The sequence below is a fragment of the Cydia amplana genome, chromosome 6, assembly GCF_948474715.1.
Source record: "Cydia amplana chromosome 6, ilCydAmpl1.1, whole genome shotgun sequence".
NCBI classification, from domain to species: Eukaryota; Metazoa; Arthropoda; class Insecta; order Lepidoptera; family Tortricidae; genus Cydia; species Cydia amplana.
In genome coordinates, this window is record NC_086074.1 from 17110139 (window position 1) to 17132335 (window position 22197).

Sequence of the window (22197 nt, forward strand, 5' to 3'; positions counted from 1 at the left end):
TGTAGGTATTATACACTATTATAGTAGTATATCGACTTGCAAGATTTGATTAAGTACATAGTTCATTACATTACTCATTTACGATTGAAGTTAACATAACTGTTAATAAGTTTTTGGCAAAAATTTCATTTTTGGTACAAGCTTTTATCGCTGACTGTACTTTTCTTTCCACAGACAACTAACACTCAACGAGACAATTCTAAAAACCCCAAACACAATTAGGTTGCGTTGTTTTATTACAGAGTTCCTTATGACCACCTCCTGTCTCCATCATCAGATCAGCTCGATGGTACCATAATATTCAATTGTCACCCGACTTACATATGCATGCAAATTTTCAGCTTCATTGGATGTCGGGAAGTGGGTCAAATTTAACTTGCATTGCAAATAATACTTACAACAAACTACATACAATACTTACTTACATTGCAAGTTAAATAAAAGCTTGTAAAAATGCCGTATCCCATTCCAGGAATGCCGCGAGCCGTTCCACGGCGGTTCGTTCTTCGAGCACGAGGGGCAGCCCTACTGCGAGACGCACTACCACGGCAAGCGCGGCTCGCTCTGTGCCGGTTGTCACAAGCCCATCGCCGGCCGCTGCATCACGGCCATGTTCCGCAAGTTCCACCCCGAACACTTCGTCTGCGCCTTCTGTCTGAGGCAACTTAACAAGGGCACGTTTAAGGAACAGAACGATAAGCCCTACTGTCATACGTGCTTTGAGAAACTCTTCGGTTAGACAGATGGCGCTGTTGTCGAATATGAATAGAGCTTTCGGTAAAGAACACGATAAACTGTCATAATGCGGTACGACGCTGCTAATGCTTTCTTTCTGAATTGATAATTTATACCATCGCAAATAATCGAGGAGTAATTGCCTTTTTGTATCTCGTTGTTCATCGCCATGTTCCGCAAGTTCCACCCCGAACACTTCGTCTGCGCCTTCTGTCTGAGGCAACTTAACAAGGGCACGTTTAAGGAGCAGAACGATAAGCCCTACTGTCATACGTGCTTTGAGAAACTCTTCGGTTAGACAGCAATGATATTATATAACCATAGATAGGTTATACTCATACTTGAGGAGCACAAAAAATACTTCCATATTTATTTCTGTGCCTACGAAGAAATCTGTTATTTTTGATTAATTTTCTCATTCCATCCATATTTGTCACACTCGTTGTTAAACATAAGGTCTTCTCTTTCGGTGTACGGGAGCTCGTTAGGACGTGCACATTTCTCGCTTGTCCAGCCGCGTCTAAACGCAACTTATCCAATTTGTCACAAGTTAAGCGCTTCAATTTTGGAACGCCTATAACCTATTTTGAGTTATAAATCATTGTTAGACAGATGGCGCTGTTGTCGAATATGAATTAGGAGCTTTCGGTAAAGAACACAATAAACTGTCATAATGCGGTACGACGCCGCTGCTAATGCTTTATTTTTGAATTGATGATTTATTCCAGCGCAAATAATCGAGGAGTAACAGAATTGCCTCTTTGTATCTCATTGTTCATCGCCATGTTCCGCAAGTTCCACTTTGTTTGTGCCTTCTGTCTAAAGCAACTTAAAAAGGGTACGTTCAAGTGGTAGAACGATACGCCGTAACGTAACTTGCTTTAAGAAACGCTTCGCGCGCACACAGATGGCGCTGTTGTCCAAGTTAAAACGCGCTTTCAGTAAAGTACAGAAATGCTGATTTTAAGATACATCTGGACGTCGCAATTACATCTAAAATCACAATAAACTACCAACCTGTGATGCGATGACATTGTCACTTTTGGGGTCATCCATTAATTACGTCACACGTGTAGGGGGAGGGAGGGGGGTCAAGAAAATGTGACATGGGGGAGGGGGGAGTCACAAACATTGTGATGTCACTTTAACTTCATCAGTAACCGAAAATTAATTTATATTTTTTTATTCGCTGTACAGTTAGATTTTTGATGTAACTTTCGTTGTGTCATAAAATTACTAATATTTATATATCAAAAATATTTTTTTATGAAAAAAAAAATGCCGAGTTAATATTGTCGATCTCGTTGAAAACAAAATTGCCTAAAATGTGACGTCACACCAAGGGGGGAGGGGTTTGCAAAATGTGACCAAGTGTGACAAGGAGGGGGGGGGAGGGGTAAAAAAACCTAGAAATTCGTGTGACGTAATTAATGGATGATCCCTTTTTTAATTGTCAAATGAAACGCCAGGTGCCTACTTTCTCTTTTAGGGTCCTAGTACCATGCCCAGATAAAAGTTGGTACTGCTATTATATCACCCGTATGTCTTAACCAACAAACATTTGCCATAAAGCGACTACGATAGATTACACAAATAATAAGAATAATTTGATATACATACTCGGATATGTACCTATTGTACCTATCTTTCACTATGTTATCAGTTGCCAATTTAAAATGATTACAAGGTTCAATTCATAATTACGCGATATGTGTAACGTTTTGAAATCTGTAAGTACCTAATTGTTGACATAGACGGATTTAATATCTAACGATAACACGAATCGATTATAATCTAACTTTAGAGGACATCACACTGTGATTACATTGTGTCCGTATTACGAATATTATGATGTCTAGTACAAAAAGTAGTATCGGTATAACATTGACGTATATCTCAGGACGGGCCTTACGGGCACTAAAAATGGTACTAGTTCACCGGCGTCACGAATTCGAGCCAATCGTGCAGCGTATAACGCAACTAGTTGTAACCAATCGCGCGCGTGATGCGAACTCATCAACCAATCGCGTTGTAACGGTGTCACACCGCTGTACTGGCCCCATTCATGCCCCATTCTTATTGCCCGTATTCCTCCGAAAGCGGTGCCGTCATATAGCGGCCGTCTCCATACAAATACTATGACATCCATATTTAGCCGTATTATTTAGTATGGAGACGGCCGCTATATGACGACACCGCTATCCTAGGAAAACCGATCTTAAGATGATTGAGATATACGTCAATGCGGTATAATGCCGAAAAGTAGACTTTCGGATTCTCTTATTGAAATTTGTGATTGTGTAAATTTCTTATTATAAGAGTAGACGATGGAAATGTTCAAAAAGTAGAAGTCGAGTAGTTATGGTGCATCTAAATAAATGTAACTAATGTCAATATTTCATAAATTAATGATACATGTTACAATACCATTTATAAAATAAGAAATAATAATGTAATCGTAATTCGTTTGTCACTTACGTAAATGAAGGCACGCTGTTGTTTATTTAATTCACTTCCTTTATTAATTATTATAAACTCATTTGTGTAAGTGGTAAATAAAATACAACTGACTTACGTAAGAATATGTATGTTTGTGTTGTAGAACTTTGTCTTTATAACTTTTAATATGAACAGCAAATTATCAAACAATTTAGTACACATAATGACATTTGTTTTATTTCACTAATATTGTGTTTGGTAAAATAATTAAAATGGCATTGTTCTAAAACGCATCCATACCTATATATAATGATATATAGATGGCCTACTAAGACATGTTTGGTCTAACAGACGATACAAATATGACAATCGAAACTGTACTTACTGCCAACTCGATGTTAGTAAACCGTGACTAAATAACACCTAACTAGTGTAGTGTGATAAAACTAAGTACTAAATGATCGACGAATTAGGTAGACGTTTTAATTTCACCGAGTTAAGGCACCGGCCCACAAAAAATATATTAACTAAGCAATGTAGCGGCCAGTAGGTACATTTTTTTAAATATTTTGATGCAAAACTTACATCTATTGCTTTATAAAATAATAAATTTAACACTAACAGCCGCTTGCGCCATCCCACTGACCCGGGGTTAACCGGTTAAACCGTAAACCTAGTGTCAAATTGTAATGGTAACCAAACCATGGTAACTCCAGGTATAACCGGTTAACCCCGGGTTAGTGGAATGATGCTAGTGGCGATTGACCGTTCGTATACCACCAGCCAAGATGTCAATTATTTATCAACAAACGCTGATCGAAAAGTAAAAATACATCGGTATGACAGTCAAAAAGTCCCGTGAGTACATTTTATAAGATTCGATTGGCGATTTTCGTTTTCTATAAACTACCTATATAACTTGGTTAGTTAGTTACGAGTCTTACGACCTGACACAAATGGCCAGTTAAAATAATATGTTGAAACATGATGACTCACACTTGCCTACTATGATACATGTAGAAAGTTCCCTGACTAGATATGACATCAAATCATTTGGTTAAAAAGCGTATGACTCATTACGGTCTCTTGTGAAGAACTCAGTTTCATCTCGTCATACATAGAACTACTTATCTGGTGTTAAAACGGAATTTATTGTGTAGGGCTGTAGAAATGTTCTGATGAAATCTTCTGAAATTATGTCGGCTTTTAGTTAGCTTAATCGCTTCACTGAGAAGGCATTTCGTACGCGAAAGTGCAATTAATAACAAATTATTTTAAGTAGGTAACCCTGTTAACGTTATCAGTGGTCTCTTGAGCGCCTGAGCATACCATTTCAACCGTTGTTTATATTGTAATAAGTCTCAAGCAAATTTCAAGTTATTTACCTGTATTGCGATGAATTTTATCGCACGTAAGCAAGTCAGTTGTAACTAACCGATTTGTTCCAATTTTAATTACTAATTGCGGAACAAATTCAGATAATTTGGTGACTGACTTAAATTGGGGACTATATACGAAATTTATCGAGGCAATTGCAACCGTCGGACAAATACAACTGTCTGGATATCATGTAGAGGCAAGGGTTCAAACATATTTCCAGAGTTTAGTGGCTGCACTTTCCCCTAAACTCCCTAAAGTATAGTTGTTTTTATGGTACCTACCCTGATTGATCCGACTGACTTTATTATGTAGGTACTTTATATACCTGTTGTACTAAATACCTATACACCCCACCTGTTTTAAGCCATCTTACATTTTGTTGTCGACGCGACACATTGCTAACAGCCGATATATTTTCTAGAAGCATTGTTTGAAATGTGTAAAATATCGATTCCTACCAACCTTGGTACAACTTTTCAATAATGCAAAATGACACTTATTTTCACCTTGTCGAGGTGTATTTTAAACGGCGCGTCGTATTTTACGTGCATTTTATGTTACGCTTTGATAATCGATAACGCGTTGTTAAGTTCTAATTCTTCCATTAGTGTTAAACGCTGTACAGTTATCGCTTTTGTTATGTTCATATATTTTTATTGCTGTGCGTTATCGCAGGAATAATTAACAATATTGGTGTATGGGAGTAACATTAGTTTTTTCTAAATCCTACATCCGTGTATTCTTTACGCCGATTTAACACTTGTATGGCGTATGGGTTCAAATTATATTTTGTCAAATAGGGGAGTGGGTACTATGATAATTTTGGCCTAATAATTTTTTGTGTGGATGAAATGTATGATTGTAAATTAACAAAAAAAATCCATCTTTATACCATGAAGGTAGAATACAAACCAAAAGTAAACTACACAGTACGAATCGTATCAGACCTAACTTTACACCACTTCATGTAAGAGTAACGAAATACCTTGTTTTTACCGTAGTGTTACTTCCATCGCCAGTTTGTTTTGTCAGTTATCTAGGAGTAGTGAGCAAGTGCCAAACGCCGGCAGTTGTGGCGCCGCCCGCCCTGCTGAATTATTCGTTCAACGAAAACTGTGCCTTACGCCAACGCGTTAAAACAGTTTGAACATATTGGTAGAACGACGCCTGCTGTAAGGCACTTTGTTGAATTGTTAATGTTCATATTAGTTCAGTTTAAGGTTGACATTGGCTTGGACTATTTTTTTGTTACTTGAACTGATTATAAACGATTAGGAAATAAGATAACTCCTTTTGTTTTTGCTAGCGATCCCTATACACTCTTATCAGTATTAAAAATCATGTGCCTAATGATATAATACTTTATTTGTAACTAAAAGCCAATGCCATCAGATATTTACATTCAATGTTAATTACCAGAAAAAACATATAGTAGCAAGGTCATTGCTAAGTAATGATGCAAATACGTATTGTTGTAACAGCTGGGCGGGTCTTATGTTATGTTAATCGCTTCGCTTGCGGTGGACGGGCCGCGTAACTTAGGTAGACGTAATGGATGTAAAACGTAGCGTAAGGAACGATTTTATTGAATCTGTAATATTTTAACAAAATATATTTAATGTTTTTTTACCTGATAGTTTCATTTTATAAATTACTGCACTAAACAAGGTCAATATACTTTATAGTTTGTTAATAACTCGCGGAAATAATGCAATACGAATACCACCTACACGAAATCAATGCTTAATGCAATTATTCAGTCATCAATCAGTTCTGTTGTTTATTAGCGATGTTTTTTTATGCCCACTATATTTGGCTACTCGCTAGAAATTTCTGGAAGTCAATTTCATTCAGTCGTAAATAATTCTTTGTTAACTAGCAATTCATTTTCTTATCTACTTGTTTAAAAACGCCTGCATAATTGGGTTCGGATAAGCCGTTGATATCCCATTACCTTGTTTACATAAAGTTATTGGCGGCTATCGGTTGTCGTTTTGCTTTCGCTGGGGAATCCAGACTGATAACTATGACAGCATATATGTACGTGCCCACGCGCCACCTACGTGATCGAAAGCCGATAGCCAACTATTTTCGCCTACAACGTTCTAGAAAAGTAAATGAAACAAGCTAATACGACAAAACAGATATATTTGACTTATTTCACAGCACTTAAACGCATCCCTACACTTAAACATAGGCACTTAGCTTACAATAAAAAATACGATTACAACTTAAATAGAACTTTGTCATTTAAACTTAACTATTAATTCAATAACTTAGATCTTAAAACTAGTCAGTCTTTGGTGAAATGCTGTCAGAACCGGTCCCTACGCTAGGCCAGGGAAGAGTTCTGAAAAGGATTCGCACCAGAAGTCTGACAAATCCATAGATTCTGGTTCACTGAGCGGCGAGGCCATGGAATCATATCCTAAATCGCTGAAGCTGTGACTCGGAGACACTGCAAACAGATCCTCGTCTACAGATCTGGGGGACAAGCTCAGAGGAGACAGCATTTTCATGTCATCTAGAGATATGGAGCCATCGGTGAGTGATGTGAAGTCTGTGTCGACTTGTATCGGAGCGCTTTTTGCTAGCTCGGGGAAGTCTAAGTCAACTTGAGTTTCGACAACTTGTTCTTCACAAGGCACTTCAACAGTGACGCAGTTCTCCTGTAGACTGGCGTAGAATATGTCTCCCTTGTCGTTGTGTTCCTCTGTTTCCGGGGCCTCAGTGTAGGGGTGCGCGTAGGAGTGCTGGGTCAGTATCCGGCGCACGTCGTGCTTGAGGTCTACGACTGCACCTTCATCGGGTTCCAGGTGCTCTGCTGCGGGCCCCACCACTTGAGTTCCTTCAGCGCGCTCTCCAGTGTCCCGCACTGGGACCTGCAAAAGATAACAATTTTAGTAGAATTTTGGCAGGACTCAGTAATTAATTTTCCATTTTTCTCTGGATTGTTTTTTGTATACTGTCATTGTTGTAACTTTGAATATCTTGTGTGTATTGTGGCAAACAAATAAATGGACTATCTATCTATCTATCTATCTATCTAAAACATTGCTGTTTTCAAATTCAACCCTATCTTCTAAGTTTTATAGACGAAAATCCGGTGGGAAAACTATAAAACTCGTTTCTCAATAAATAATTTGTTAATGAGGAAACCCTGACACCGTTACTTTTACACTTACCCTTTGTACCTTTTTGTCTATTTATACATATGTATAATAATATACGATATTGCAAGATTATTTGTAAATCTTCCATTACCTTTGCAGTATTTTAATTAAAACATTAATTCTCATTAGCCTAGTCATGTAATTTAACCTTATTTAAATTTTATTGCTGAATAAACCATTTTCCAACTGACGAACTTCACTACATAGTATAAAACAAAGTCGCTTCCCGCTGTCTGTCTGTCCCTATATACGCTTAAGGCTTCAGCACACAGGCGCGTTTTTCGGGCGGGGCGTGAGCGCGGCGGGACGGGTCGCTAGTACTTAATAAATTATAACTTTAAATACTTATTTCCTTTTAAAATAATTTAAATATTTATTAACATCATCCTAACTTTAGTATCCGGAATGATTTAGCCACTTAATTTAAATAATAATCGCGTGTAATGCTAATTAGATGACTAATTTAGGATGATATACGATATACCTACCAACATTGTGTAAGATAGGTACATATTTACGTTACATTTTGAAAGGACTTCAGCCCTTTAGTGAACATGATCAAACACGATGTAAAACGACAAAAACATTGCATCAGCCATAGAGCGACAGCCTTCGCTCGGTGGGCTAGAGGCGTGACGTCACTATTGTGCGGCACTTGCATCAGCCAAGTGGCAAGTAACGTTAGTCACAGGTCACCGCGTGTTGCGTGCTTTCCGGCCTTACACGGGTTTTCCTGTCCACTTTCCTTTCTTTATTATATTTATTGGTTGTCGAATTTCCCATTTAGATATTTTTTAAGTGTTTGATTATGATTAGGTATATACCTAATCATAATCAAACACTTAAGTAGGTATTATGAATAATTTTATTTCTAATTATGATAAAACCAGGCTCTTCCTTATTATTATATATGCACTACTAATTTACACCAAAAAAAAGTTACTGGAAAGTTTTTGTTTAACCTATTTTTTAATGTTTATTGACCCTGAAGCAGGCCTCTTATCTTAATTTCAATTTCAATTCTTTATTGATCAAAATATAATTTTACTCTTATCCCTGAACTCTTGATTCAGGAGTTCAGGGATAAGATAGGCCTACTCAGCTAATTATGGATGAGTTTTCTTATTACTAGAGAACAGAGTGATAGGTTATTTTTATTTGCAATTTTAACGCCCACGACCACTCCCACAACGCCGAATGGCTCTGCTCTAGCCAAGAATATACATATGTATAGAGTACATGTACCTACATATGGATCAAATCAAACTAAGCAATTCCACAAATAACATTTAAAGTAAATAGGTGTTAATAAACGTAATTCGTCTTATTTTTTTAGAAAGTAAGTAGGTATCCTAGTAGACTTGTAGTTTATATTTAGATAAAAGATAAAAGAACTTACATCTTGAGCCGCTCCTGCACAGCCTGCATCAATTTCCTTGATGAGTGAGTCGGCAAGCTGTTGTAAGGTGTCCAGGTACTCTTCGGACTCGAGGTGCTGGAGGAGGTCTGCGAGAGGAGACACATCGCCAGCAGCAGGCGCGCCGCGCGCAGTGCCGTCGGGGGCCCCTCCTGCTGCCGAGGAGTAGACTCTGCCGGTCCCCGGGCCCCCGAGACACTGCGCTCCGCGCGCAGCCCCGCGTTCTCGCTCAACAGACGCTCGTTCAGCGCCTTCAGGCTTTCCACCTGGATAAGAAATGCTGTTGTTTACCTCCGGCTTTTTAGGAACTTTTACAGTGTATTTTTAGTAAACAGTAGGTATTTTTGACAAGTGGCTTTATGACTATTCATGGGCAACCTTCTAACTTGTATTGTGATTTTAGCATGCAACATGCAATCGGTACCTAAAGTTGCAAATCTCTTGACAAGTCTGATAGTTAGCAAAGTTTTGGTATGCAAGTAAACAAAGTAAGTTTTGGTGTAGGTATGTGTCTATTAAAGGTCTAGCTCTTAGTAAGTTATAAACAACAATTATTATTTAGATTTTTTATGTTACAAGAGTTGATAATGATAACATTTAGAACAATTTCAAATTCTAACCAAATATACAAGACTTGTTTTTCAAAGATTGTTTGTTGAAAATGTCCAAACCTCACTAATCAGCCGCTCATTCCTGTCAGCCAGCTCCTGGATCCTGGACTCCATCTCATCCATCTTGGCCTTCTTGCGATCGCGGGACGTTTGCGCCGCCACACGATTCTTCAGCTTCCTGCATCATTACAATTATTATTATCCATTATCCATACATGAAACAGGAAAGTCATGTAAAGGTGACTTGTTCAATAACTTTGAATTATTAATGAATAGCTTCATTATTATGTGGACATTTAACAAGGAGAGGACATAGAATTTTAATGACCCCTGTTCCCTGTTATAATAATATTTCGTCATAACAACTTCATACATGCACTCTCCTGCCCTAGTTACAACTTTTATCTATATTCCTTATCTCATATGAAACACATGCCGCATAATCATAATCATTTTATTCGTAAAACTAATTTACATATCATAGATGTCATCATACTTAACGGTACACATAGCCCAGGGCAATGTCCCCGGCGCTAATTCGACAAAACGTCCGCTAACTAACGCTAACCACGCAAGCAAAATAAAGAAGTCAATGGACTCACTTCCTTTGCATCTTCTCCTCCCAGGAGAGGTGGTCGAGCCGGCGCTTCCGCGACGGGGCGGGCGACGCCGGCTCCAGCACCACCTTCGTGTCCTCATCCACCGCCAGGTAGTTGTTCGGTACCGTGATGATTATCGGAGCACTCATCTTGAAGCTGACGCTATTCTTCAAAACAAAACACTCTGATACCAATTGATGTTACTGTGACGGTCGCATACTACCCCGAATTGCTCGTTTGAAAAGCATTAGAATCACTTCACTTTGTTAGAAGTTGAGTAACGAGCGGAATGTGCGTCTTTCATGTTTAGGAGCTCGATTTGTACTGTACGTTCGAGAAACTGCGTCGTGGATTTACGTGATTGGCGGAGAGTTATCAGGGGGCGGAATCGACGCGTTGACAATTTCGTACGACGAGGATAGCGAGATACAGTCAGGATATGGAAAAGAGAGATAGTTAAGTGACGTTTAACATTCCTCCCTACCACGATACGCTATTTAACTATGATTTAACTGCGTTATCGCGTACTCTCGCATAGAGTGCATAGTGGTACCGGCAATAATTATTACACCGGCGCGCGGCAACAACAAAATAAAATTATGAAATGTATTATTTTGTATATTACGCGGAAAAATAATAACAATTGGAAACATTAGTCATTATTTTATCATCAAGGTCGTTAATACCTAAAGTCTATTTTTTTATTCGGTAGACTGAAATGACAGTTAATAGTATGAACATGAAATGTCATTTCATACTATTAACTGTCATTTCAGTCTACCGAATAAAAAAATAGACTTTAATGTTAATGTAGATTGAGGGAATTAGACGGTAACAATCTACATAGGTATACTTGGTCAACCAGATCTTGACAGGTCTTGAGTAGAAAAAGGCGGCAAATTTGAAAAATGTAGACGCGAAGGGATATCGTCTCATAGAAAATTTGAATTTCGCGCCTTTTTTTACTGACAAGATTTGGTTGACCAGCTATAGGTACTTTATCAAATAAAATACCATCTTGTTTATTTGAATCTTAAAGTATTTAGGTATAGTGTGTCAAAGGTCTGTTTGATTTCAAACATAGACAGAGATAATCAGAGAATCATACTATCTTTGTCTAACACTAGTATTAGCACCCAAAAGAAAAGGATGAGTACCTATAGTTTTTTTTTGTTCGTATTTACTGACAAGATTTGGTTGACCAGCTATATATAGGTAAACGACCTACAAAAATAGCGGATTATAGTGAAGTTAATATTCGGACAAAGAAATTGGACAGGTAGAATACCACCCTGAGCCAACATAGTAGATGATCAAGCAAATCTTGTCAGTAGAAAAAGGCGCGAAATTCAAAGTTTCTATGGGATGATCTCCCTTCGCGCCTACATTTTTCAAATTTGCCGCCTTTTTCTACTGATAAGATCTGCTTGACCATCTATAATTGTTTGGTACATGTGGACGCACTCAGAAATGTAATTGTGTGTGTTTAAACCAATTACTCGAACAGCAGCTGTTGTGCTGTCAAATTTAGAAAAAAGCTATCTGTCATTTTCAATTATTCCATTCCAGTGCGTTGTTGTAAAAAAGTGGCCACTATTTTACTTTAAACAAATAGTGATATCTTTATAAGTATTTAAAGCTAGTTTTGAAAATAATTAAATAAAGTCATCAACGATGGCTTCCACAAGCTCCGATAATCAATCCACAATAGCGCAAAAAACATGGGTAATGGCCAACAGCATCGAATCGGTGTCCAGTGTTGACGAAATATACCGCTACGATAAGAAACAACAGCAAGACATCCTTGCCGCTAAACCATGGGAAAAAGAGTAAGTTTCCACTCCATTTCCATGTAAAATAAAAGAACAAGATGCACCCAAAAATTACTTATAATGTTCTATTTGCAGTCCACACTTCTTCAAAGACATCAAGATTTCTGCTTTAGCTCTCTTGAAAATGGTGATGCACGCTCGCTCCGGCGGGACTCTAGAAGTTATGGGGCTTTTATTAGGTAAGACAGTCAGCGTACTTGCTTTTTATGAATTACTTTATGATTGTGGGGTTCTAAGGTTATATTTTTTGTTGCAGGCAAAGTAGATGCAAATACTATGTTAGTGATGGACTCGTTTGCTTTGCCTGTCGAAGGCACGGAGACTCGCGTCAACGCGCAGGCACAGGCTTATGAATACATGACAGCGTACATAGAGGCAGCCAAACAGGTAATGGACTAAGGCATATTTAATTGCTACATTGTGTTTACTCATTTTAGGATTTTCTTTGTACATAAGTTTTTTAATGCTGTCCCAAGTTTAGCTTAAAATTAGTTTGGTTAACTGCCATAGCATTATTATCATTGATAAGCTTGTCTCTGTCTTACAGTATATTATTGAGGCATTTAATATATTAAGAAATAAATTGCACATAATTTCTACCTCTATAAATCAGTGCCTTATGGTAACATGATTGTATTATAAGGCATATGGTACTGGAAGTTAAGTTATGTAGCAGGACCACTTTTGTTTCCAGGTTGGACGCCATGAAAATGCCATTGGTTGGTACCACAGCCACCCTGGCTATGGGTGCTGGCTGTCCGGCATAGATGTCTCTACTCAAATGCTCAACCAGAACTTCCAAGAGCCATTTGTGGCCATCGTCATTGATCCCGTCAGAACTATCTCGGCCGGCAAGGTCTGCCTTGGCGCTTTTAGGACATATCCAAAGGTAGGTTATCAAATAATGAGTCTGAAGAATACTTCACAATTATGCACAATTTCTGCTTAATAAAGCATAAGGTTGTCAGAAATTGTGCATAATTGAACCCTATCACTTTGAAACAAACTTCACTTCAAATCACATGAGAAACATATTCCCTCTTCCTTATAAAGACTTAAATATCTGGGAGACCGAGCTTTGCTCGGAAGACGTATAAAAACTCAAAAATGAGCGTTTTCCCAGTGATAAGACCTAGCTAGATTGACTTTTCACTCCCGAAAATCCCCATATAGGAAATTTTATCACCAGAAAAGTAATAAGATCAACTGCCATAAAAACAGATTATATTAGACCATACTAGGTACTGCAGCACATTGGTAAGTCAATTAAACCCATTTATAACATCACCTTTAATTAAACTTGATAGCTTTATGCCACCAAAATAGTATGCAATACATTTATCTGCGAAATCAATATTCATTTAAAATACTATTATGAATATTATGATCATCAACAGTATGCCAAAATATGGTTCTGGATTATAAAACTCTGCAAAGTGATTGTATGCTAAATGATAGTATGCGAAAGGTAATTCTGCCAAACGACATTTCTGCCAAGTAACATTATGCAATACAAATATATGTCAAAAAACTTTCTGCAACACATTAGTAACTCATTTTGGGGATCTCGGATCTATAATATCTAATCTAATACCTTTAAACGAGCAATTCTTGTTTATTTATTTATTCATTTATATATATATATATATATATATTTCGGGGATCTCGGAAACGGCTCTAACGATTTAGTCAGACTGTACGAAAGGGGGGGCTGGGATTTTTTTTGACAAAGTGGTATCATTATGACACTATTTTTAAATGATTGTAATGTGTAGATCACGTCAAAATAAGCATCTTTTATTGGAAAAACTTTTCTCTAAAATAAAAAATGGCCGAGTTAGACGCGACCAAAGATTGATGTTTTTAAAGGGAGCTGGGACTTGTAATTTCGCATTTCGAGTTTTTTATGTTTTCCGAGCGAAGCTCGGTCACCCAGATATTATATAAATAAATAAACAAGAATTGCTCGTTTAAAGGTATAAGATTACTTCAATCTTGAAACATCAATTTTATTCTGCAATTTTTAAAATTTCAATATGTATGTAGGTGCTAGTGGTTGTGCAATTTTATTATGTGCACATTTGTCTTCCTACTGCTATTTAATTTACAGACAATTAATGTATTTAAAGCTACATATTTTATTTATAGGGCTACAAACCAGCGAATGAAGAGCCCTCAGAATACCAGACCATCCCGCTCAACAAAATCGAGGACTTTGGTGTCCACTGCAAGCAATACTACTCCCTGGAAGTGTCCTACTTCAAGTCTTCTCTGGACCGGAGACTGCTGGACTCTCTGTGGAACAAGTATTGGGTCAACACCCTTAGCAGCTCAAGTCTGATTACAAACGCCGACTACACAACGGGACAGATATTTGATCTGTCTGATAAGTTGGAACAGAGTGAAGTGTGTTTGGGTAAGAACTTGCAAATATGTGCATATATGGCGTAAATAATTCTTATTTATAATTTTTCTGTGTTCCTCAATGTATAAATTGGTATAAAGAAAATATAGACAAGACAACAAAATATTAATAACAAGATCAGGATGGTATAGTATGACTTTCAAAAAGAGTCTTCTGTTACTCCTCTTGATTGTTGTGTTGATGAGAGACTTAGGTTCGGTTGTACCAAACTGTTAGCATTGCTCACCCGCTAGCGGACGGCCTGCGCCGGAAAGGATAGTTGCTAAAAAATACCGGCCAAGTGCGAGTCGGACTCGCGCACGGAGGGTTCCGCACCATCAACAAAAAATAGAGCAAAATAAGCAAAAAAACGGTCACCCATCCAAGTACTGACCCCGCCCGACGTTGCTTAACTTCGGTCAAAAATCACGTTTGTTGTATGGGGGCCCCACTTAATCTTTATTATTCTGTTTTTAGTATTTGTTGTTATAGCGGCAACAGAAATACATCATCTGTGAAGATTTCAACTGTCTAGCTATCACGGTTCGTGAGATACAGCCTGGTGACAGACGGACGGACAGCGGAGTCTTAGTAATAGCGTCCCGTTTTTACCCTTTGGGTACGGAACCCTAAAAACAGCCATTGAGCTCTGCTACCCGAAACATATATGTAACCTTAATTAAAATCTTGAACATTTTATTTTCTTGTAAAATCTTCAAAAAACATTGTTCAGGTCGCGGCGGCTTCATAGTCCCCGGCGCAGACCCCCACGAGAAGCGTACGGAGGATAAACTCGGCAAGGCCACGAAGGACGCCTGCAAGACCACCATCGAGGTCATCCACGGACTCATGGCGCAGATGATCAAGGACCGCCTGTTTAATGGCGTCAGCGGCCGGCCCGGCCCTGCCACGCCCATGATTGAGGACTCCTAGTCTACCATATACACAGACAAGACATCCTCTAGACTGAGCATAGTAACGCTACCCCCTCTGCCACTTATACGGTAGTTTTACTCCATCTTCGAGTCAATCCCGCACGGGATTCGCTCACCTCGTCCCCCCGCACCCCCGTATTTTTGGCAGCATCGGTTTCATGAAATAATTGCTCTAAACTCAGTCTAGAGGATTCTTAGTCTATGACCATATATCATACTTAACTAAAATACTATGTCAGCGTTGAAAATATTTCCAATGTCACTACTAGGGAGTTTATTTCGTCATTGCGACATCCCTTTTTTGATCAACCCTTGACTTTATGAATGGAATTCATTCTTGATGTGGGTATGCGCTCTTGCAGCTTGCTGTAAATCTGTCTAGTGTCTTTAACACATTGAATGCCGAAAACCCGACTATCGGGTATATTATGATTTCGTTCCCAGGCCGGACGACCCGATAGTCGGGATCGTGGTACTACAGCTTTATATGACGAAATTTGTGTGACCTGGCGCGGATGTCTTGTTTGGCTGGGTGGCAATGAACGTGTTAACTAAAATACTATGTCAGCGTTGAAAATATTTCCAATATCACTACTAAGGAGTTTATTTCGTCATTGCGACATCCCTATTTTGATCAACCCTTGACTGTTGTGATTAGGGAATGCAATCTCGATCTCGCAATTTCGAGATCCCGCGAGATCTCGCACGAATTTGCGAAAATGCTGATTTTCTAAGTCAAACACGTTACAATTATGTATAATTAAAAATAATAATTATCACATTTTCTTACTAACATGTTTATGTTACGTGCTACTAAGAGCAAAATAAGAATTATCTTGTTTAAATAAAATTAGTTTTTTTGTTAAAAGATGATTCAATTTGTTGTTTTTATTTTCAATACATAACATGGTGTACCCTAAATAAGTAGGTAGTGTTTACAAAATTCTTTTTTTGACCAGATTAGGACATTTTCAATTACTTACTTTGTATAATCTCGATGTCGTCGAGATTAATCTCGATCTCGAAAGTCTGACGGTCGAGATCTCGAAACACCCTATCTCGATTCCGATTTTTCGTGCGAGATTGCATTCCCTAGTTGTGATGTATCTCTTTGCGCCTGTATATTATTGTACACACAGCTGCAAAAGTGCACACCAACTTTATGAATGGAATTCATTCATAATAATGTGGGTATGCGCTTTTGCAGCTTGCTGTAAATATTGACGTTGGGGATATTCAAGTTAAATGACTTTGATATAATGAGTAATTCAGGTTGATTGAATATTTCCAAAGTTAATTATAAACATTTCTAGTGTAATAATATTGTGATTTTTGTAACAAAACTTATAAGTAATAAATATGTTAAAAATTATAAACCGGTTTTTGAATAAAACAAGATGTTGATTATATAAACATTTTCAAATATTTATTAACCAATTTACATAAAATCATTATAATCATATATGTACATCTTTCACATAGCTTTAGTTATACACAAAATCATAACATCTCACGTCGTGGAGGGCCTTCTATTTAATCAGATATAATAAAATAAGCACCAAATTACATTTTATAAACTTTTACCAAGCTCTGTTTATGTATTGGGAAATAATACCTATATGTATAATTATACTCCATGATTATAGTAAAACGAACCGCGGAACTAGTCCATCTGTTACAATTTCAATAATTATTATCTTAGCTAAATATTTCATTTATAATGTGCGGGTTACGGGTTAATCATAAACATAAATAGGACTAAATAAAATTAATACTAGTGCCTATTTAACGTTAAAATATCCCAAGAGAACCGAAACGAATATAAAATGTGAATGCTATCCATAACGCGTAGTTTCATTACAAGCCATCTTATTTACAATATCCCGAATATAAAATCCTCTGCGTGCCTTACAAAACAACTAGTCTAACCTAACCCAACGAATCTCATACACGATCTCTACTCTTAAATAACGAAATGCATCGGGAACTTGCAGCACTAAACTAGGCGTACAAATAGCTACACTCTTAACTGTCTATCAGTGGTCCTTATGCCTTTTGTAATAAGGTTTACGAACGGTCAGTTAACAGTGTGGGCGATGGTACCACAACGTATTCTATACTTCAATAAATAAACACAGGCGTGCGAAATTTTAAATCAATGACTACTTTTTTACCGAGGGGATATTTTAACATGTATCCTAAGTGCTTTATCACACGTAAATTATCTTAGTAGTTGAATTTAAGTACATTTTAGAGTCCCCGTTATCACACTGCATGTTTACACACAGATGGGCTAAACATTCGTAGTCACATGTACCTACAATATATTTGATAACTAATAGCTCCTCTACACGATGGGCCATCGCCGGCCACTCCAAGGGACGCATTTATGCGTTAGAGGGAGCAAGTGATATTGCTATCTCATTCTACCGCATGGCTGCGTCCCTTGGAGTGGCCGGCGCTGGCCCATCGTGTAGAGGAGCCCTAACAATATAAGCAGCGAATCTGTAAAGGCATTGCGTTGCATCTGTAAGTAGTTCAGACTGGGATACATCAGTTTGAGATTACTAATACTGACAAAGTCTGAGCATAAAAAAACGTTTTATTTAAATTAATGATTACATAAAAGTGATGGAATATTTTTTCTATATGTGCGGCCAAATCTGCGGGGAAATCCATTAAATAGCGCTATTTTTCAACTTTTGATCACAGAGAATGCTATCGTTTCTTTAACCGCGTACCTAGTGATGTCTGATCTGAATTTCCCCCGCAGACGGATTTGGCCACACTAACCTTAGTCAGTCACATTCGGTATCGTATGGGCAGTATAGGCAAAACTGCATGTCCAAACCGCCTAGTTGATATTTTCACATTTAACAGCAATTCGAGTTTCCTTACCAAAACCATATATTCTATACAGCCCTCTTTTTAGACTTAAGGGTAGTCTTACTTTACCTAAAAATTGGAATGTTTAAAATCTCGAGTCAATAATAAATTAGACATATTTTACGAACTTACATAAAATCAATGCCGTTTTTGTTTTAACGAATTATATTTAACTGTATTTATATTTCTTTACCGTTTGCAACATTAGGTATGTCTATTTGTCTTCATATTTATAGTGAACAAGTATATCGCTCAAATACTTTCATCCTGACTTAAAAATCATATCAGTTCACTTGAAACCTTGCTAATCAATGTCTAAAACCTCACTAACTCTCGGATATGTACAAGCGACTGTCGTCCTTACATCAAGGCAATACGGTTCTAATCAGCATTTACAGAACTACTTATTACGCAGGCCCAGTGAAGTCAGTCTTTAGCGATAAATAAAAGGCTAAAGAAATAGGATAAGCTGCCGCGAGAGATAAACAATCAAATAAGTAACATAAATCTTCAAAATTAAGTGTTGTGTTGTTATGATATTGAATACAACAACCTTTTAATTCAGTCGAGCGATGTTGACAGCATTTCATTAATAAAGTTGTATTCAGAATTACGTAAACTGACAATAGTTAGAAAATATATTTGTTAATTTATGGTATGTATGGTATGTATGAGTGATGAGAAGTAGTGCTAAGTCTGCAGTCATAGAAAATTGAATGTTTATGGCACAGACAAGACATCCTCTAGACTGAGCATAGTAGCGTCAACCTCTCTGCCACAAATATATGGTAGTTTTACTCCATTTTCGAGTCAGTGTCTGTGTGACGTCCGTGTCTTTGAACGGACCAATCACGGCACGGGACTCGCTTACCTCGTCCCCCGCACCCCTGTATTTTTGGCAGCATCGATTTCATGAAATAATTGCTCTAAACTCCGTCTAGAGGATTCCTAGTCTATGGTTTATGGTGTTCTAAATGCAATAAAATAAGAAAAAAAAAATAGATGATAAAAAAGATATGCGATAGTCATAAGTGTCATAACGTAAAGTCTATTTTTTTATTCGGTAGACTGAAATGACAGTTAATAGTATGAAATGACATTTCATGTTCATACAATTAATATTCATACATTTCAGTCTACGGAATAAAAAAATAGACTTTATACGCCAATAAGTATCAGTTTCGTCGTAATTCTGGATACAACTATGACTTATATGCAGACACTGGGGGCGCTAGTAAAATGTTTTTATTGGGGATGCTAAACGATTTTTGTAGGATTTAATAATAAAGGGCTTTAATAATATAATTAACCTTTTGAATGCCAGACGGTGAAGGAATATGCCGTGTCCCGGACGCCAGGCGATCGCGATTATTTAAGCGAAATTGAACTTTACGGAGTCCCGCGTAAGACCCTATTGCATTGGCGAAGCTATAGCCGTCGTTGGCGTCCTTAACAAGACTTTCCGATGATGGCTACGGCCGACTGTGGAGGTCAAAAGGTTGATACCGTAGTTTTAAAGACTTATTTTTGGAATTTGTAACATAATTTTTTCATTGTTGTTTGTCCCTATTATCCGTTTGGGCCCAGTTTGATATTCGACTTTTACCCCTCGAGTCTACAACTGCCACCCTGTATTGCGCCGTGTTATTGCGTTGCAACTCGTCCCATTCACAGTATCATATCGCCCCTACTCCCCACTCCGTATTAATCTGTATTGGAACCACTGACAATCCAACCTCTAGACTGAGCTTAGGCCAATTCTTTCATGAAACCGACGCTGCCAAAAATACGGGGGTGCGGGGGGACGAGGTGAGCGAATCCCGTGCCGTGATTGGTCCGTTCAAAGACACGGACCAATCACGGCACGGGATTGACTCGAAGATGGAGTAACGCTACCGTATGTGTGGCAGAGGGGGTAGCGCGACTATGCTATGTCTAGAGGTTGGATTGTCTGTGATTGGAACTAAGCGGGTCCGCACAAAACGGGCCGCTTCACAATCGAGGGTCGGGTGCACCGGACCGTTAAAGCGTTCACTAGAATTTATTGTATGGGAAATTTTATAGTTTTATAGTGACGTCGATCAGTTCACTAATCGTGGTCGCTGCAACTGGCCCTTAATCGCCGCACGGAACTCGATCTGTAAAAAAGTGTCTCGCCCGATTGCGCGTGCGTTTGTCTCAAGCTACGTGTTTACAGATTGAGCCGCTTCGTGTGGTACCTCGCGTTCCTCTCGCTCATACTGCGTGTATTCGGGCCATTAGAAGCTTCCCCGTGTGCCGGCTCGTGGTCGGGCTACAGGCCCGCGCCGGGCGGGCTGCGCGCGCGTCAGTTGAACAGATCGGCGGGGAAGGCGTTCACCTCCGCCTGCTCTAATACTGGTCCAACTTCCGACACGTACGACACTCGTATCCTGAGACGGAGCGGCGTCTGGAAAAAAACACGTGTTCTAACCCTCGAGTCCCAGCCAGACAACATCAAAAACCTGTAAGTCCCAAGAATCTGGACCTATCATACATTTTCTATGAAATCACGTACGTGGAACTTAGGTCTAATACGCGGATTAGACTCTCGCGCGAGCCACGAGACGAGCCGCGAGCCGCGCCACGAGACGCGAGTCCACCGCTTACACTCGCGTTCGGCTTGTCATTCGGTTATTAACCTTATGCCGTGCCGTTAGTGTTTAAATTATATTAGCTCGACGAGCTTGCGAGCCACGAGACGAGCCGCGAGCCCACCGCTTACACTCGCGTCTCGTGGCGCGGCTCGTCTCGTGGCTCGCGCGAGAGTCTAATTGGCCTACGACGTTTTTGCCGACGCGATATGAAGTCCACGAGACTCGTCGGGTTAAATTGGGGTTGGCAACAGTCAAAGGTTTGCATAGATGGCACCACCATAGCTTATCCCTTTTCCTATGAGATTTGGTTTAAAGGGCTGGCATCCAGGGCATCAAAAAACAAAAATTTGACACAATTCTAGGGATTGACAGGGCAAGCTATGATGGCGCCATCTGCTAAATACTTCGACCGGCCAACCCCATTAACCTACTTTTATTTAGAGTCAATCCAGTAAATTTTGGTATCTTACCCGGGACGGATTGTTGATTTTGAGGACCTGAGTGATTTCTCCCTGCGGGGGCAGCACTGTGCCCGATGGCGACATCATGTCGAGCTGTAACGTCTGCGGACAATATTCATGATTAAAATAACAGTAACAATGATTATTTAAATAGGCTTGGAGTTGCATATCGCGGCCCGGGCTTCTATTTTCACTGGCCGCTTGTTATCGGACTTAAGTTTTGAAGCAGAGGGCCTACCGCGAACCACGTTGTACATTGCCTCTCTGTCGGACTTGTAAATTCGTACGTAAGTGTGACAGGGAGGCAACACGTCGATCGTGGTTCGCGGTAGGCCCTCAGTTCTTGTTATTGTCCAAGTTCGTGTTTTTACACACACGACTTTTACTTATTGCATTATTTAGCAAAACTTGATTATTCGCGATTAAGTCCCGTTTGCTAAAATTTAGCAGTGATACTCTACCAAAAAGCTGTTTATATTATGATGGCACAAAAGACGATCATTATTAATTAAAAATTGGGGCATTATCCATGAAAAGGGACCTTATTGTCGATGGCGCTTACGCCTTTGTTAACGATGCTCCGATATAAATACAATGCCGCGCGACGCTGAGCGGCGTAAGCGCCATCGAGTATAAAATCCTTAATCATAGATAATACCTCAAATAAGAATTTAAAAAATTGTTGATTTATAGTCAACTTCGGTTCGCAT

General features: G+C 38.8%; 4 protein-coding genes and 1 long non-coding RNA gene across 5 annotated transcripts in view; 2 read left to right on the forward strand and 3 right to left on the reverse strand.

The window, feature by feature from the left end:
* Nucleotides 1-463: 463 nt before the first annotated feature.
* LOC134649162 (paxillin-like) lies at nt 464-739 on the forward strand (the record flags this gene model as incomplete). The annotated part of the gene is made up of 1 exon (XM_063503876.1): nt 464-739. A coding segment is annotated over one exon (276 nt), but the record flags the coding sequence as incomplete, so codon positions are not given.
* Nucleotides 740-7196: 6457 nt separating this feature from the next.
* On the reverse strand, nt 7197-10817 carry LOC134648987 (X-box-binding protein 1). The gene is made up of 4 exons (XM_063503661.1): nt 10358-10817; nt 9816-9933; nt 9127-9410; nt 7197-7436 (listed from the first exon to the last, which is right to left on the reverse strand). Exons 1-4 carry the CDS (start codon nt 10501-10503, stop codon nt 7343-7345), a joined length of 642 nt encoding a protein of 213 aa, XP_063359731.1. The 5' UTR covers nt 10504-10817; the 3' UTR covers nt 7197-7342.
* Nucleotides 10818-11954: 1137 nt separating this feature from the next.
* LOC134648988 (COP9 signalosome complex subunit 5) lies at nt 11955-15528 on the forward strand. The gene is made up of 6 exons (XM_063503662.1): nt 11955-12183; nt 12262-12365; nt 12443-12573; nt 12881-13075; nt 14335-14602; nt 15324-15528. The coding sequence occupies exons 1-6, from the start codon at nt 12029-12031 to the stop codon at nt 15521-15523; spliced, it is 1053 nt and encodes a 350-aa protein (XP_063359732.1). The 5' UTR covers nt 11955-12028; the 3' UTR covers nt 15524-15528.
* A 1397-nt stretch (nt 15529-16925) lies between these two features.
* LOC134649273 (uncharacterized) lies at nt 16926-17858 on the reverse strand. The gene is made up of 2 exons (XR_010096944.1): nt 17635-17858; nt 16926-17542 (listed from the first exon to the last, which is right to left on the reverse strand). It is a non-coding gene; the product is annotated as an uncharacterized LOC134649273 (long non-coding RNA).
* Nucleotides 17859-20697: 2839 nt separating this feature from the next.
* Nucleotides 20698-22197, reverse strand: part of LOC134649007 (AP-1 complex subunit gamma-1) — a 57989-nt gene continuing 56489 nt past the window's right edge. The window contains exons 20-21 of the mRNA XM_063503696.1: nt 21497-21589; nt 20698-20839 (exon numbers count right to left, since the gene is read on the reverse strand). Coding sequence (XP_063359766.1) covers nt 20738-20839; nt 21497-21589 — 195 coding nt within the window. The 3' untranslated portion in view covers nt 20698-20737. The remainder of the gene's footprint in view (nt 20840-21496; nt 21590-22197) is intronic.